The following is a 19,259-nucleotide window of genomic DNA, read 5'->3' on the forward strand; positions in this document are numbered from 1 at the left end:
GCGTGCGTGTGTGAATGCGTGTGCATGACTGTGAGCAGTGGTGCAAAAAGTACCCAATTGTCATACTTGTGTAAAAATAAAGATACCTTAATAGAAAATGACTGAAGTTAAAGTCAACCAGTAAAATCCTACTTGAGAAAAAGTCTAATAATATTTGTTTTTAAATATACTCAAGTATCAAAACTAAATTTAATTGCTGAAATATACTTAAGTATCAATAGTAAAAGTATATACATCATTTCAAGTTCCTTATACAAAGCAAACCAGACGGAACAGATGCAGTAGTGATGACCAGGGATGTTCTCTTGATAAGTGTGTGTAATTTGGAGTCTTGCTAAGAATTCAAAATGTAACGAGTCCTTTTGAATGTCCGGAAAAATGTATGGAGTAAAAAAAAATATATATATTTTAGAATGTAGTGGAGTAAAAGTTGTAAAAAATTGAAATAGCCATGTACAGATACCCCACTTAAGTAGTACTTTAAATTATTTTTACTTAGGTACTTTACACCACTGACTGTGTGTGATTTTGGATGAACATACCTTTGTGTAAGGCAGGGTACAGTATTCATGTAATATTCCTTAAAACCCTAGCTATAACTAGAAGTCTGCCCGGGTAAGCACATGTTTGTGGCCCCTAGCCTCCAAACCTTTGGTTTATAGGAGGAAAGCCTTGGCCAATCCACACTTGAGGTTGACCGATTTATGATTTTTCAACGCCGATACCAACTTTTGGAGGACCAAAAAAAGCCAATGCAGATTAATCGGCCGATTTAAAAAAAATAAAAAAAAAAAAAATAAAATAAAAAAATAAATTTAAAAAAATGTTTTTTACAATATATCAATATTTGTCATAATGACAATTACAACAATACTGAAGGAACACTTTTATTTTAACTTAATATAATACATCAATAAAATCAATTTAGTCTCAAATAAATAATGAAACATTTAAATAATGCAAATACAAAGTGTTGGAGAAGAAAGTAGAAGTACAATATGTGCCATGTAAAAAAGCTAACGTTTAAGTTCCTTGCTCATTACATGAGGACATATGAAAGCTGGTGGTTCCTTTTAACATGAGACTTCAATATTCCCAGGTAAGAAGTTTAATGTTGTAGTTATAGGACTATTTCTCCCTATACCATTTGTATTTCATATACCTTTGACTATTGGATGTTCAAATAGGTACTTTAGTATTGCCAGCCTAATCTCGGGAGTTGATGGGCTTGAAGTCATAAACAGCGCAATGCTTGAAGCATTGCAAAGAGCTGCCGGCAAATGCAGGAAAGTGCTGTTTGAATGAATGCTTACGAGCCTGCTGCTGCCTACCAACGCTCAGTCAGACTGCTCTATCAAATCATAGGCTTAATTATAACATAATAACACACAGAAATATGAGCCTTAGGTCATTAATATGGTCAAATCCGGAAACTATAATTTCAAAAACCAAACGTTTATTCTTTCAGTGAAATACGGAACCGTTCCATGCTTCGTCTAACAGGTGGCATCCATAAGTCTAAATATTGCTGTTACATTGCACAACCTTCAATGTTATGTCATAATTATGTAGAATTCTGGCAAATTAGTTCGCAACGAGCCAGGTGGCCCAAACTGCTGCATATACCCTGACTCTGCTTGCACAGATCGTAAGAGAAGTGACACAATTTCCCTAGTTAAAATAAATTAATGTTAGCAGGCAATATTAACTAAATATGCAGGTTTAAAAATACACTGCTCAAAAACATAAAGGGAACACTAAAATAACACATCCTAGATCTGAATGAATTATTCCTATTAATACTTTTTTATTTACATAGTTGAATGTGCTGACAACAAAATCACACAAAAATGATCCATGGAAATCAAATTTATCAACCCATGGAGGTCTGAATTTGGAGTCACACTCAAAGTGGAAAACCACAATACAGGCTGATCCAACTTTGATGTAAGGGAATACCCCCCTGAAATGGACAAAAATGAATGGGAAAACATTGTCATAGTACAAACTATGTACACGATGGACAATACCACCCAAATCGGCGTTGATTCATGCAAAATGTTTTGCACATGCCATATGGCACTTCAAAAATCCAACTGGTGGCGTGTGCACTCCACCGTGGTTTTTCATATAGGAAATGGACCCCAAGTCAACATCCAAAAGCCAAATTTTGAAAAAAATATTTTTTTGCAAAAACTTATCACCCCTTATCACTTTTTTAAGTGCTTTCTGGACCGTTTTTCGAAATTCTTTCACTTTTTTTGTCAATTACACATGTGTAAGAACTGTATGAATATACTTTTGTCCAATTTTATTATCATAATTTTTTTTTTAGTTACTTGCGCATAAGGCACATGTTTTGTCCATTTGCAATATGATTTCATAGGAAGTCAAAAGTCAAAAATTGCAAAATTTCATAAACTTCACACACCCCTAAAAAGTGCTTTCTGGACCGTTTTTCAAAATTCTTTCGAATTTTGTGTCAATTACACACGTACAAGAACTGTATCAACATACTTTAGTCATATTTTATTATCATAATCTTTTTTTTTTTACTTGTGCATTAGGCATATGTTTTCTCCATTTGGAATATGATTTCATAGGAAGTCAAAAGTCAAAAATAGCTAAATTTTATAAAAAACTTCACACACCCTTAAAAAGTGCTTTCTGGACCGTTTTTCAAAATTCTTTAGAATTTTATGTCATTTACACACATATAAGAACTGTATCAACATACTTTAGTCATATTTTATTATCATCATTTTTTTTTTTTTTTTTACTTGTGCATAAGGCATATGTTTTGTGGGGTCAAAATGCTCAAAAATCCTGCAGAAATGCAAAATTGACTGGCCTGATGAACTCGGGATGGCCGGGCAGTGATTGTTGTTCCTTTCCATCACTCGTGGTGTTGATTTCATCATGTCCATTTGTTTATGTTTTCTCACTTTTGCAAAGTCACTGTGCATTTGCAATATGGTTCAATGCAATATGGTTCACGAATTTGTCATGCTATAAAAATCGTGCAGGAATGCCAAATTGACTGGCCCGATGACCTCGGGATGGCTGGGCAGTGATTCTGGTACCTCTCCATCGCTCGTTAGGGTTGATTTCAGAATGTCACTTTTGGTGATGGTACCTCACTGTTTAAACATATTGCAAATGGACAAGAGTCACCAGCAAGTCACCGTCCATCAGTCAATTTGATGGCAATGTATTCCTATGGGGAGAGAAGTCAATGCAAACTGTTTGAGGTAAACACCTTCTTTTAACTGTGAAGGGTTAATTCCACACGGTCAAGGTTAGGCTTGCACAGATCGGGAGGACCTTAGGAACAGTTCTGTGTTTGAATTGTCCTTCTAAACCTAACGGTTCCGCCGCTGTCACCCAAAATCAAATGACGTTGTGGTGCAGGCTTCATTTTCTACATTTCTACAGAAAATATCGAAATGTTCCCTTAAGGTATGTAATGTCCTTAAAACAAGTCAAAATGAGGCTCAGTAGTGTGTGTGGCCTCCACGTGCCTGTATGACCTCCCTACAACGCCTGGGCATGCTCCTGATGAGGTGGCGGATGGTCTCCTGAGGGATCTCCTCCCAGACCTGGACTAAAGCATCCGCCAACTCCTGGACAGTCTGTGGTGCAACGTGGCGTTGGTGGATGGAGCGAGACATGATGTCCCAGATGTGCTCAATTGGATTCAGGTCTGGGGAACGGGAGGGCCAGTCCATAGTATCAATGCCTTCCTCTTGCAGGAACTGCTGACACACTCCAGCCACATGAGGTCTAGCTAGCATTGTTCACTCTCTCTAATCCACACACATTAGTAACCCCACTCTTTCTATATCTCTCCTTCTCTCTCTGGATTCCTGTCTGTCCCGTTTGAAAATATAGATAAGCTGTCACAGCCCTGTCTCCTGTTCTCCCCGGCAGTGATAAGCGCACATGTTTAAGTCATGTCAGTAACAGACAGGACTTGGGGCAGGGTCATTCGGTTGCTTCTGCGGTCAATAAGGCTTTAGATTCCCCTCCGTTTTTTTACTCCTCTTTGTCTCTCCTTCAAAGTCTATGTCAACCGAGCATCAGTCTCTTTGTCACTTAGTGCCTGTCTTCAGTCCACTCCCCTGTCACCGGTCGTCACTTGTCGTCAAACGGCCGTCACCGGTCATCACCGGTCGTCACTGGTTGTCACTGGTCATCACTGGGCCCTAGTTAGGTTGGTGCTCCGTGTCAGTTGGTGTCACAACTCACGCCACCATTGCCACTATCTCTCAGTACATCTGTGTCACTCTTTCAGTTCACTCTCTCTGTGTCAGAGATAGTATGTGCACGTCTCACTCAGTATGTTAAACCTCAGGTGCCTGGAGAGGATAGGCTAGTCGATGAGATTACATTGTCCCATTGCGAATGAACATGTGTTTCCCTCCAAGCTTGTGGTTCACTCACTACATTGTCAGTCAAGACTCAACTCAAAATGTTATGCTGTTATTTGTGTTGGCACTACATATCCTCCAAACCTCTCAACCCCACAGTAACTCAGTGTCTGGCAGCATCATGCCAAGAGCCAGCGTGTTCCTCCTAAAGCAAAGGGACCCGATCCCTGTGTGCATCTCACCTGAGTGATCCCAGTGCATCGGCAGGCCAACCCAATCTCCAAGAGGGCTTTCCAATTACACGCCAAGCAGGGAGACGTCTGATGAACAATGGATGGGGGGGGTGTAAAGGAGGGGTAGGGTGGAGGAAGGATGGAGGGAGGGAGGGCGGGAGAGGGGGGAGAGGGGGGAATGAACAACGACAATGTCTGTATTTGAAAGGAGCCAATAGATGTCTGAGAGATGTCTTCAATTGAGCGCGTCCAGCAGCCTTAAATGGGTTTTCTGGGGGGAAATAAAGGACCCTGTCATCCCTCCCTTTCCAGCCGGCCCTCGTTCCCCCATTATTAAGGCAGAGTAATGAAATGTGGAGTGTCTCATGCTGGAGCCTGGGCCGCACCAACTCTATTAGTGTGTAAATGGTTCAGGAGTAATGGGAAAGCACTCGGGCCAACTGAGGGCCAACTGAGAGCCCTGGTCTGAAGGGCAAGAGGTTCCGGAACACTGCTCAATGGAATCAAAAGAAATGCGGGATGGAGAAGAAGCTCACCAGCTCGCTAATGTTCCTATCCCAATCATGCCCAAACTGGGAATGTTACCCTTGTCCATGTGGTTCAAATGAAATGTAGTCTATAGAAAAGCCATTTTATGGTACCATGGCCCTGTCTTGGTGTATTAGTCCTAACATGTAAATATCTACAATATGTAAATATCTACAATATGTCAACGCATATAATTGTTTTCAGATGAATCGTGTTATGCTTCAACAATCTGTCCATAATGTCTGTCTGTTCATCTATAATCTCTCCAAGCTTCTTCCCTGAAAGAAACACTCTCTCTTGTTCTGTCATAGCTACACAATCCATATCTGGCCCTTGCTTATACAAATGGTCCATGCTGCAGCCCTGCCTGTTAATAAATGGCCCAGTGTCTGTGGGTTGCTGGTTGGCTGTGTAATGTCATTAACTTCCCTCTCTTCTTTGCACAGCCTAGAGGCCTGGGAGCCAGACAGACAGACACCCTCCATTCTGTAAATACTAACTCCTTCATGGCCTCCCTCTCCATTTTCTACAGATTTGCAGCCTAAGTCGGTAGAAAGCGTCTTCATCTTCCAGGAGGGGACGGAGGGCGGCGACCAGAGCGTGACCACCACGTACGATGCCATCGTTGTGGAGCAGTGGACTGTCATTGACGTGAGTGGGATTTTTACATGGCTCGGAGCGTTTGAGTGTTTAATGAGAGAGTCATCATATGGAAATATTCCCTCTAACCATGGTGGCTATGGCACATGTGTCACGGTGGCTGGATGGCTTATCTTATCAGCAGCAAACAAGCCCTTATCTGGCCAGCGATTAAGTCCCCAGTTTGCGCAAATCCAAGTTGGTAATGGATTTCTGTCTACTTCTGAAGGGTTTGAGGCTTTTCTATACGACTGTGGTGTGTGTGTGTATCACTGTAATCGAGTTTAGAGTTTGAGGCTGTCGAAGTGTGAAGATAGACTTTTGTCCCCTAAATGTGACTGGAAAATTGTCCAGCTCAGAGAGGAAGTTGGCTCACAAACACAAAATTTAACCATTGAAATCAAAATACTCTTAACCCTTTAAAATTACTAAAGAATTCAGACTACACAATATTCGCCGCCTTAAAATGTCATGTTTGTTCAGCGTCCCACACCACACAAAAACCTAGGCGCTTGTGTCTTGTGACGGTTATACACTGTACGATTTTTAAAATCTTGGAGTATGTAGGTATCTTTATGTTAATACTGTGGTAAAGATACTGCAATAATGTCTTAATTAAAGACCAGTAATTATTTTGTCAACTACTGAGAAATAACATGGATTTTATATACTTTTTTTAAACACCTTTGGAAGTCAATTGAAGGACAAAGCAACAATGTGTAACAACTTTAGATGTTCACATTATAGTTCCAATGAATCCAATCAAAAGTGCTGGCCAGGACTTTATCAAAAGCAATTTTGCTCGACTAATCTCTCCTGAAGTTAGCTTGATAACACTATTTTACAAAGGATGATCAGACTTCATGCCCGGCACATTCATTATGATAACTGCTTAAAATGTATATGCAAATTATCCTCACCGCTCATTGTCGTTTCGGTGCCAGAATAATTACTTTAAAATTATGCAGAATATTGATTGGGATATTTTTCCCCAGCGCTCTCATTCCCATCTTGCTGAAAGACTGACAGGTGGTTGGATTTATGAGCAGCAAAAACAAGAAAACAGGCTGGTTCACTGAGAATTCAATCAATATTGTTGTGTTGAAGCAGGAAGTGCAGCTTTTCTGAGAGATTTTGTTTTCGTATGGCACAGAACATGTCAAAACTTCTGTTTTAATTGATAGCAAACTTCTAAAACAAATCTGACTTTTAACCTAAATGAGGAGTTATTACAGTATTATTTTGCGCAGTATTCACAATCACGTTGGTAGAATGTGGTATGATTGGTACAGTGTAGATATGTAAAGCTTTTTGTGGCCAAAATATTTGGTCTGTAATCTAGAAAGTCAGACCTTCCTCAAATGTCACTAAACGTCACATTTTTGTGGGAGAATGGGTCATTTCGACAGCAATTTATTTGTTACTTTACATTCACATTAGTCAATATGTGTTCACCATATAAGAATGTCTACGTTAGACCATTTGATCAAGAAAAGTAAGGCTAAATAATAACTGTACAGATGCTCAGAATTCTGCGGTCTAAAGGATGGACATTCTATTTTAGCCAATCAGAAGCATTCTTCACATTTTCTTCAACAAATGACTCTGATGAAGGTCGACTGACAAAGCTCGGCTACGATGAAATACATTTTCATCTGACTGGAAGTGTGCAAAGACTTTTTCCTATTTCTACAATAAATGACTAAATGCGCTGAATAGGACATACAGTAGATGTGCATGGAGCCCACCAAATGAATAACTAGACATCATTTCCTACACAAACTAAAATTAGGACTGTGCTCCCATCTCTCGTATCAAAAGGAAAATCAATATGAAAGTTCAGCCTTGGATATGATGCAATGCCTCCCCTTATCACTGAGCTCTTACAGCTGTAACAAGAAGTTCCTCCTTGAATCCTATAAGAGATATTCTTTATAGATTTTGCAACCTTGTTATTAGTTCCTATTGATGGAAGGGAATGAAATGCTTAGTATACCGGCATGTTAGTATATTTCTAACACTCTCATAGTTTCTAGATAAATGATTTAACCAATAACATGCATGACAACTGAAAACAACAGGAGGTGGATGTGTGTAAATATAATGTATGATAGGCAGTAAATATTAGCAGTAGTGCTAACTGTGTCCTTTGGGGATTTGGAATGCATGTGGTGCAATGTGGTCAACATTTGGGTTATACTGTACATTACTTGAAATGTTATGAGGTGTTCTACTTAAGTGACAACTACCAGAGAAGCTGGTGTTTGGAGGATATATTGGCACGTGGGTTGTTAGGCCCGAGACGAAGTCGTGCCAATATATCCGCCAAACACCGACATCGTTATCACTTTTATGCAATGATTTACCAACACATTCAAATAATGATTTACATAATTGTATTAAAAATGTTATTTCGCAGATTTTTTTTTAGACCAATTCATCCTTCCACAAGATATAGTCCCGACACAAATCTAGGCTTGCTACCCAAGCTGGCTGGTCATTTGTTCGGTTGCCAGAGACGCGACCCAGTCGTTCAGTCTTTTTGTTTTATATCTATGGACGAGACCCAGTTGTTTGTTCTAAATGTTCTATTGCCATACTGGCTGGCAACGTTCTTAGCCACAGTTGGCTAGCTAACAAGCAAGGGATAACTTAGAGTCACGTCAAACAGTGCAGCCAAAGTAGCTGCATCTTCACTTCTGCTGTTCTCTACTTACATTTATTTGTATACATCCATAAGAATGAGCTAATAAGGCACGATCAGGACACTATTGTTCAGAGGAGCTAGCCAACAACACAGCTAAAAAATCACTTCAAACGGAAGCTGGAAAGACTGCAAACAAGCTGCACTTTATTTATTTTAACCTTTCTTTGTATATGACCTTTCTTTGTATATATCCATAAAAAGGATGCTGATTCGTGATTGACTGGCTGAAAATCTGCATGTCTGTCTCATTCCGACAAGTTCTTTACAATGCGACAGCTGGAGATCAAACTTGAACATTGAAACAATGTTGCGAATGTCGGAGACAAACAGGAAGTTTATACAAATATCCGCTGTTGACAACTAAATGTTAGTCTAAAAGAAATGTGAGATAATGTCTCGATGCTTTTTTCATAATAGAGATCAAGTTTATAAATTGCCTGGCTGGGCTGATGAGACAGTGGATTTCTCAGTCAGATGGAACAGAATAAATAGGCATTTTAACGTCATAGAGTTAGCCGGTGGTAACATGTGAAATAGACACCGTAGTTTTAACCAATCAGCATTCAGGTTTAGACCCACACATTGTATAATGTGTCCTAAACACATTCTTGGCAACTTCATATAGCATAGATGCGGTAGAGGTCAATGGAACTCAGACCATGGGTGATAGAATGACTCCGGATTGGTGCACCTTCAATAAATCTAACAAAGTGGATATTCGTCAAATCCGTCATGATTGTAACAGGACCACAATGTGGTTACTAAAGTCCAATTTGTATATATTTGGCTGCATAACATTTAGAAGTTATTCCTTTTCAGGTTTAGAAGAAGTGACGGCTTAATGCTAACTCCTGTTTGTATGAGCTGGTATAATAGCTACAGTACCATACAGAAATAGGTGGTGGCAGTCAAAGTCGTTTTTAACTGCAACGCAGTTCATTGGTGACGATGACATGAACATGTATTGGGGTTGACATCCAAACAGCCATTATACACCAATTTTGACGTCAACATAGTGTGAAATACACATATAAACAATAGCCTAAATGTATGCTAATTTTGCTGGGGGGGGGGAATGAGGAGATTCGGAATCTTTCCACAACAGTGTCTTTCCCCCACGCGTTTCCATGGCATTTCCATTGTTTTGGTCGAGTTCCTTTGACCCCTTCACTGCATCTATTCATAATATGAATAGATGTGTGAAACGTATATAGGACTTAACATGATGAACTGTTTAACACTCAATAATGGTTTTCTAAATGCTACGCTTAATGCTACGCTAGCTATCAATACTCTTACACAAATGCTTGTTTTGCTATGGTTGAAAAGCATATTTTGAAAATCTGAGATGACAGTGTTGTTAAGAAAAGGCTAAGCTTGAGAGCTAGCATATTTATTTCATTTCATTTGCGATTTTCATGAATAGTTAACGTTGCGTTATGGTAATGAGCTTGAGGCTGTATTCACGATCCCGGATCCGGGATGGGTACTATCGAGATGCCTTACTACAAAAAAAACATACTAAATGCCTTCCTCCATTACATTGGACGACAAGGGCGCCATGTTTTCCCAGTGTTACCGCAGTTTCTCACAGGCTATATTACATTTAACCCAAAAGTGCATGGCCATTATCCGGAGAGACATTATACATAGAACTCTACCAGTAACACTACTGTGTGCTTGAGGCACCAGTTAACAGCATTGACATTGTTGTAATTCGGTCCCAGCAATTGTATAGATGCCTGAGCTTTGAAGAGCACTACTTCAGTCACCAGAAACCAAATTATGTCATAAAAGGATTAAAGACCAACAACATAGCGTAAAGATGCCAATAAAGGAGAGTGAATGGAGAGTGCATTTCAGTCACTGTGTGGCTGTGTACGTGGGCGGATGTTGAAAAATGGGTTGTAGAGAATCAAAGGACCATGAATGTAATAAGAAATCTTAGGTGCTGGCTTAAGGCCGGTAGCAACCACTACAGAATATCCAATCAGGAGGATGAGGAGGATGCCCAGGTTAGGGGGAGTTTAATGGAAGGAGACGTGTGTGTGAATGTGTGTTATCTGAACTCATGGTTCAGATAACTGAGTAAAGCTAGCGGGAGCACGAGCTAGCTAACAAGCTCAACACAATGTATTTGTACACAATAAACCACAAAACTTATCTCCGCATAACATGACACAGATTTCAGGGCACTTATGTTTAGATGCATGCACAATTAAACATCAGACATACGGAGATTCAGTCCGCAGGAGGGAAAACTATAGAAGTGCTCATCAGGATGGGTTAAGCACGTTTCTGACGACACAACGTGCTGGGGTCATAGACCAATTGAATCTGAAGTCCCGGAAATTAAGGCTGCTGATAGGCTGAACGAGATGTGGTGATAAGTATTTGGCGAGACCTTGACTAATAAGACACTAAAAAAAGTGGGGGTCCTCTGAATAGGAGACTATGCTGCCAGACTAGAGCTAACCATAAAGGATGCCTAGAATCAGCTGACTGAAGCAGGTGTCATCAGTCAGAGGGCCTGTCATGTTAACTTGAAGTCCAGACTCTAGTTCTCCCAACATGTGTCTGTCATGGTGCTAAGTTTGACTTAATTGATGTAATGAGCTGAAATATGCCATGAATCCTATTGGTGCTGCCCGATTTGAGCAGCCAATTAGCATGCAGTGGGTGTTGCAAAATGTTGAATAGCCAAAATAGACTAAATTATATATCGCTGTCGGATAAATACATCGTACCTACAATTCTGCACTTTTTTATTTGACATGTATTGAAAGCAGTAACTTCCCTCAATTAATTCTGAACATTTCATGACTCTAGGACCAAGAACATGTATTCAAAATAGCTTCTGAAGTTTCATAATGTTATGTTCATTAATGAGAAAATATGGAAAATATTTTTTCCATTTCCTGAAAAGTTTCTGTTTTGGAGAGAAGATTTTCATCCATCAGCACCAATTTTAATTTTTTTATTTAACCTTTATTTAACCAGGTAGGCCAGTTCAGAACAAGTTCTCATTTACAACTGCGACCTGGCCAAGATAAAGCATAGCAGTGCGACAAAAACAACACAGTTACACATAAACAAATGTACAGTCAATAACACAAAAGAAAAATAGAAAGATCAATGTACAGTGTGTGCAAATGTAGAAGAGTAGGGAGGTATGCATTAAATAGGCCATGGAGGTGAAAATAATTACAATTTAGAATTAATACTGGAGTGATATATGTGCAGATGATGTGCAAGTAGAGATACCTTCTTGATCTTTTGCACCCCAGGAAGTAATAATATGGGGTGTGCTATTTACAGATTGGCTGTGTACAGGTACAGTGATCGTTAAGCTGCTCTGACAGTTGATGCTTAAAGTTAGAGAGGGAGATATAAGCTTCAGAAATTTTTGCAATTCTTTCCAGTCATTGGCAGCAGAGAACTAGAAGAAAAGGCGGCCAAAGGAAGTGTTGGCTTTGGGGATGACCAGTGCAATATATCTGCTGGAGCGTGCGTTATGGGTGGGTGTTGCTATGGTGACCAGTGAGCTGAGATAAGGCGGGGCTTTACCTAGCAAGGACTTATAGATGACCTGGAGCCAGTGGGTTTGGCGGCAGATATGTAGTGAGGGCCAGCCAACGAGAGCATAGAGGTCGCAGTGGTGGGTAGTAAACGGGGCTTTGGAGATAAAACGGATGGCACTGTGATAGACTACATCCAGGTTGCTGAGTAGAGTGTTGGGGGCTATTTTGTAAATGACATCGCCAATGTCAAGGATCGGTAGAGTAGTCCGTTTTACGAGGATATGTTTGGCGGCAGGAGTGAAGGAGGCTTTGTTGCGAAATAGGAGGCCGATTCTAGATTTAATGTTGGATTGGAGATGCTTAATGTGAGTCTGGAAGGAGAGTTTACAGTCTAACCAGACACCTTGGTATTTGTAGTTGTCCACATATTTAGTAGTGACACGCATTAAGTAGTGATGCGAGTCGGGCGGGAGGATACTGGCAGCAATCGGTTGAAGAGCGAACACTTAGTTTTACTAGCATTTAAAAGCAGTTGGAGGCCACGGAAGGAGTGTTGTATGCCATTGAAGCTCATTTGGAGGTTTGTTAGCACAGTGTCCAAAGAAGGTCCAGATGTATACAGAATGGTGTCGTCTGCGTAGTGGTGGATCAGAGAATCACCAGCAGCAAGAGCGACATCATTGATATATTCAGTGAAAAGAGTCGGCCCGAGAATTGAACCCTGTGGCACCCCCATAGAGACTGCCAGAGGTCCGGACAACAGGCCCTCCGATTTGACACCAATGGGTTTTGAGGAAATTAGTAAGAACTTACATGTTCTTTAAAAAGTTATCTACGCATAGATATTGCTTGTTATTTGGCTATTTATTTTAACACATACCGGTCAAAAGTTAACCAAGGCATGTCGATAGTCATGTAGCAGCCGGTGCGGCATGAGTCCACTCCTATGGTCAGACTAGTTTGATGAGGGATGTGAAAATTATGCTGTTGGCTTGTGGATGAGGGAGTTCCCAGAGAATTTTGCTCACCGAAATATGTGACAGATACGTCCGCTTGGTTGACATATAGGCTAACTACAATGGTTAAATGTCAAAATGTTGACATTCTATTGAGACTGTTGATGATTTATTATTATTATTATTATTATACTGTATATGATGTGATTAGTCTTCATTACAGCTTTTGGTTTTCAAAAATGTTCTCAATCTCTCAATGATTGACATGATTGACAGAGTAGGGACTTTTAGGCCTCGTTTCAGGATACCCTGTTCATTATCCATACAAATATGAGATTGTGGTGGAAGAAGTGCAGCCCCGTCCAAAGACAAAGTCATAGCTAGAAGTCTAGAGGAGTAGCCTAGATCATTTCCCTGGGCTGATAGACCAGACTATGGCCTGTAAAAACATTAAGGTAGAATTAAACGTATTGCAAAAAGGGAGCTGTCATGTCTTCTCAAATAGAAACGGTGGAGAATTACCTCAAAACAATGGAGCTCTGTTTTCTTTCATCCAAATCTTAGTGAACTTTGATCACAAGAGTTGAACTCAACCCCACCCTGCTAGTTTTACTCAATAACACTGTTCTGTTTTCCTCTACCTCACCGTTCTCCACTCTTGATAATGTAGCCTTTTACCACCCTATGGCTCTATTTTTATATATAGATTATATTTAACACACAAATCAGAACACAGAGTTACTGCTAAGGCGCCGGGTTCCATTTCTTATGTGCTGATGCAACAAGGTGACCATGGTGACATCAGGGGGAGGGAATCTGCCAGAAAAATGATTCACTCTGTCGAGTCTCAGTTACGCTTAGGAATGAAGAGGGCCATTAAACAAAACGTATTTCCCAATTTACTTTGCTTTTATGGCTTTGAGAAAGTGACCATTTCTGGCAGAGGTTCCAACACAAAACCTAAAACACAGCTCTCACAGCTCTGGATTTTCTGAGGGATGCTGGGACGGCAAATGCCAATGTAAATACCAGTTTCAACAGAGCCCTCTCTACCCTACTGCAGTGTTTCTCTGGGTCCTGGCCAATTCTCGCTGGCTTGTGGCTTAAGACTTGTTTGTGGTTCTGGTTGTTTTGTCTATCTGTTGGATTGGGACCCACTGCCCTCGGCCTGTACTGTAGATGCCCGCAAAGCACTACAATGTGTGCATGCATATGTTGTATGCGTGTCTTTTCATATCTGACACGTGCTGTGGTTTGCCATTGAGGGCAGATGCAGAAGAGATGGAAAACCACATACGCTTCTTGTGTGAGCAGAAGCGTTTAGCGCACGTGTGCGTGTGATGAGCGTGTGTCTTTAACCCAAATCCCAAGTGCACTACACTGTCATACCAGCAATCAATCTAACAGAAATGCATGTATTTTGGTATGCATCATACATAGTTCATCATCGGTTGTCAAGAGCTTGGGTAGTCGTGGCTCTTTTGATAGGGTTTTAATGGTTTATGGTTTTATGCATGTGCGTGTGTGTGTGCGTGTGTGTGTGTGTGTGTGTGTGTGTGTGTGCTTTGTTACGATGTGACAATTATGGAACTTTGGGTAACGATTCCTTGTCACGCAAATGGACACACTTAGTGTCATAATTGTTATTTTTGTTCAAATGTTTTGAGCATCATAACGCATCTCTGAGTTATAGCTACGACAAACATAATGAATACAACCCAGCTTTGGTAGCACCCCTCTCTCAAAAACAAATAGTTTAGACCTCTTGGAACTTTTGGAAATGAAGCTTCTCCCAACGGTGCCATTCTGCTCGTAAAATGACTTTACCCACTTCATGTAAAAATGAAAAACTGCTATTGGGTCATTTATATCTACTTGAGTATGAAGTTGAATCCCCCTTCTCTTAAAATTAATATGCATTGTCGATTATACGATAATTGTGCCAGCCCTACTCTGTGCTTGAGCGTACGTGTATGCAAACACTATGTGTATAGTAGTATGTAATATTAATGTGTTTATATTCTCTCTTTAGGGCCTGCAGGTGAAGACAGACTATGTTCCCCTGCTCCAGTCTCTTGCCATGTACGGTTGGAGACTCACGTGTGTGCTGCCTACACCCATCATCAAGACCAACAGGTAACGACTTTCACTTTCCAAAACACACTCTCACTAATGTTGAGTTAGGGCCTGAATGACCACCATATCCCCTGGTTACCTAACTCTGGTATCGATTGGTCAACCTGATTAACCCTCTGGAGATTAAACTGCCTCCCTTTGCACCCGTCTCATTTAGACAAAGCCATGGTCAGCCCATATCACTGGTCAATTAACAGCTCAATCGGTCAGAAGAACTCAACAGGTTGTTCAACAAAAATACTAACTGCCCCCCCCCCCCCCCCAATTGGCGGGTTCATACATAACAGCGTGTGGTGCGAGACAGTTTAAACCCACAAATGAGCGTAACTTGAAAATCCCTTCAGAGAAATGTAATGGTTCTTCTGCTCAGCCTCTGCTGACTCATTCATCTTATATGAGGACAACGCACACATTCACTAGCAGTCAACAGCTCAGTCATCTATCAGCAGCCACAACATGACTTCCAAGTCTCCCACCTGAAACCCCACTTTACACAGTCACAGGCACTCATCATTATCCCAAGTCACAACACGTTCCAATCCAATATGTGCCCATTGAGTTGATCCTTTAAGAATAAAACGTTACAATAACTGTCTTGTGAGCTTAGTTCAACCGTCGTGCCACATCAGAACCCAAAATAGAAGCTTGTTTTACTCCAATGTTTGTAAATAAGGTAAATGTAAAAGAAACACGGTATAGCCTAAAAACATGTTTAAAACTATAATTTTCATATCATGGATGGTCAGTCCTTGCATCCATAGAATTTGAGTGGTAACATTTCTCCAGTGCCATCCCCTATATGCTTAGAGCTCAACACGGTTGCAGTTCTAGGTTTACCATGCGTGACCTTGTCTCTGGGGGTCGTCGTGTTTGTGACCGTTCCGGAGCATAGCTGATTAATTACCGCTCTATTTTCATCCCTTGTTTTTTCATCACTCTTTATCGCTCTCTCTCAAAATGCAACAACACAACAGCGCAACATGGCTAATTAATCAGAGGGCCGGCCTAGATACAGCAGCGCTCATTTCTCTCCATCTCTGAAACGCTCGTTTCTTTGTGCACAGCAACGATAGCTGTTGACCCATTACAGATTAGCTTAGTCATTACACTTGTATTATGTTGACCCTTTCATTTTCACAACTATATTAAGCTAATGCACGTTGGGATACTGTCTTGAGGATGAGCAAAATGCACTTCCTCTGAAGCAGTCTACACGGAGTCTGTTATGCATAGACCTACTTACACACTAGTTAGCATCTGAAGTGAACATCCACCGGGACTCAAGGCTTCTTTGATCAACGTAACATGAATGTGAAGGTGCACGTGGTAATGTACAGTATATTTCTGCCACATGGAGCATGTTACGTTTGGTGTAAATCTGAAGTTTGGACATCGTAACTGTTAATAGATAAGTGCTTCATAATACCATTATAAGAAATACTTAACATTACTACAGGTAACCACTAAACCTGATGCACCATGTTCCCTATCACTGTACCAAAGAAAGTCTTGTTGCTGGTATATGAAGTTTCTATTCCAGTGCTGCAGACATAGACAGCTATGAGAGGACTGTAGCAGCAAGACACAGACAGCTATGAGAGGACTGTAGCAGCAAGACACAGACGGCTATGAGAGGACTGTAGCAGCAAGACACAGACGGCTATGAGAGGACTGTAGCAGCAAGATACAGACGGCTATGAGAGGACTGTAGCAGCAAGACACAGACGGCTATGAGAGGACTGTAGCAGAAAAACACAGACGGCTATGAGAGGACTGTAGCAGCAAGACACAGACGGCTATGAGAGGACTGTAGCAGCAAGACACAGACGGCTATGAGAGGACTGTAGCAGCAAGACACAGACGGCTATGAGAGGACTGTAGCAGCAAGACACAGACGGCTATGAGAGGACTGTAGCAGCAAGACACAGACGGCTATGAGAGGACTGTAGCAGCAAGACACAGACGGCTATGAGAGGACTGTAGCAGCAAGACACAGACGGCTATGAGAGGACTGTAGCAGCAAGACACAGACGGCTATGAGAGGACTGTAGCAGCAAGACACAGACGGCTATGAGAGGACTGTAGCAGCAAGACACAGACGGCTATGAGAGGACTGTAGCAGCAAGACACAGACGGCTATGAGAGGACTGTAGCAGCAAGACACAGACGGCTATGAGAGGACTGTAGCAGCAAGACACAGACGGCTATTTGAGGACTGTAGCAGAAAAACACAGACGGCTATGAGAGGACTGTAGCAGCAAGATACAGACGGCTATGAGAGGACTGTAGCAGCAAGATACAGACGGCTATGAGAGGACTGTAGCAGCAAGGCACAGACGGCTATGAGAGGACTGTAGCAGCAAGGGGCCTGTAATTTTCAAACTGATCTTCTCCGTTCTACTTTAATGGGCTTGGGCTTTTTCTGAGGACTCAGGTTGGCTTTTCCGCTTTCGTTCAGCAGGAAGCTGTCCGGCAATCTGACAGCCTAGAAAATAGATTATTGGAAATGCAGGGTAAGGAGGGAGGGATGGGAAATGGGGGTGTTTTAGATAGTAAGCCTCTACAGGAGATCTGGGAGCCCATTTGATGTTGTGGAAGATTTGCAGCCAGCTCTATACCATTGTCACCCTATCATACCTTTCCGTTGTTCTTCATATGCCAAGTTAAGGATCAATCTTAACTCAAAGCTGATTCTTCCCCGTGTGTATAAGAGCACATCTATTTTAATGGGTGGGGGATTCTGAGAGAGGAAGTGACAGAGAGAGCGATCTGGAGAGGGAGATCAGGGGATATACAAAGGAGTGAAGGGAAAAGGGAAAGGATAGAGAAAGCCTACATGAAGCTCATACAAGAGGAAGAGGCAGAGAATTAAAGTGAAGCAGACAGATAATTAGAGGCAGCAGGCTAAAGTAGGAAACCGAGTCGATACGTGCGTGTCGGATGGAGAGATGAAGCAGAGTGAAGGTTAATGCGTGTGAGATGGAACGACGAGAGACGAACAGGAGAGAGAGCAAGCACGAGAGACCGGAAGCCCACTGATGACAGAATCTCCTCAGTGGATTAGTCCGTCTGTCGTCTGTACTGTATGGATTATCCATGAATTAACACAGAATGTGACATGTGCATGGACAGGGATTATTTTGGAGAAGTTTATGAGGGCAAACATGTTTTGGGGAAGCCAGTAAACATGGTCTCTTTCTCTTGGTGTCTGAGCTCGCTCCTAAGCATAGAACATGTTCACGTGGGCATACATCACCATTATAAGGTCTACCCTGGAGTGTGGATCGCACCCCTTCATGTGGAACTTTAGCAGTATAATACAAAACTGCATTTTCCATTCCTCTCTTCCTTGCTCTGAAATGACCCCAAGTATTTCTGAAAGAGCTTGTGGCAATGTGATTTGTGTGACATGAATTTCTTTATCGGTGGTACAGGCATTGTCCTCTACAAATAAAGTAACAATCAAGAAAATGGCTATGGTTTCCAAAGTTATTTGTATTTCAGTTCTAATTATATTCTCTCTACTTCCCTCTATCCATATTCACCTCTGCCTGTTATCTCTCCATCTCCCTATCTCTCCATCTCCCTATCTCTCCCTCCACACTAGTGATGGAAGTTTGGCCACCAAGCAGGTCGTTTTTCTTCAGAGACCTGTCCTTCCCCGCAAGAGGGGGGACTCCAAGGTGTGTGACCTCTCATTCCTCTCAGTGGTTGTCTTGTCACATGTGGGTCGGCTCGCAGCTTGTTCAGTAGCCAGAGCAGCGCTGCAAGGCCAACATCATCCCTCACCACCCCGGGGCACATACCACACTTGTTTTTGTTTTCACATAGATAAATGTGCACAGAGAACGATAATGCGGATGTTTGTGTGCAGGTAACACTGCCGGTCAAATGTGAATAAACCCCTTTCTTCTTTCTGATATGAGCCGTTTTGTGGTAACTACTGCAATGCATGTTGAGAAAGTACTTTCCATGTGACCCTAGATGGTACTGATATAACCTCTAGATTTAACCTGGAGGTTAAATCTGGAATGAATCAAATGCTGATATTGCCTGTGACCTGAATTTAAACTCTGGTCACCATTGGCATCCAAACTGATGGGCAATAACCCTGCAGAGACGAGCAGAGAACGATAATGCGGATGTTTGTGTGCAGGTAACATGCTATT

At 41.4% G+C, this 19,259-nt stretch overlaps 1 protein-coding gene across 4 annotated transcripts in view; it reads left to right on the plus strand.

Moving 5' to 3' along the window:
- The window catches only part of LOC135520209 (raftlin-like), a 67,335-nt gene that overhangs the window by 43,762 nt on the left and 4,314 nt on the right, over window positions 1–19,259 (plus strand). For all 4 annotated transcript variants that reach the window (XM_064945597.1, XM_064945600.1, XM_064945598.1 and 1 more), the window contains exons 7-9: window positions 5,664–5,782; window positions 14,987–15,090; window positions 18,698–18,773. In XM_064945597.1, coding sequence (XP_064801669.1) covers window positions 5,664–5,782; window positions 14,987–15,090; window positions 18,698–18,773 — 299 coding nt within the window. The remainder of the gene's footprint in view (window positions 1–5,663; window positions 5,783–14,986; window positions 15,091–18,697; window positions 18,774–19,259) is intronic.

The sequence above is a fragment of the Oncorhynchus masou genome, chromosome 29 (assembly GCF_036934945.1).
Source record: "Oncorhynchus masou masou isolate Uvic2021 chromosome 29, UVic_Omas_1.1, whole genome shotgun sequence".
NCBI classification, from domain to species: Eukaryota; Metazoa; Chordata; class Actinopteri; order Salmoniformes; family Salmonidae; genus Oncorhynchus; species Oncorhynchus masou.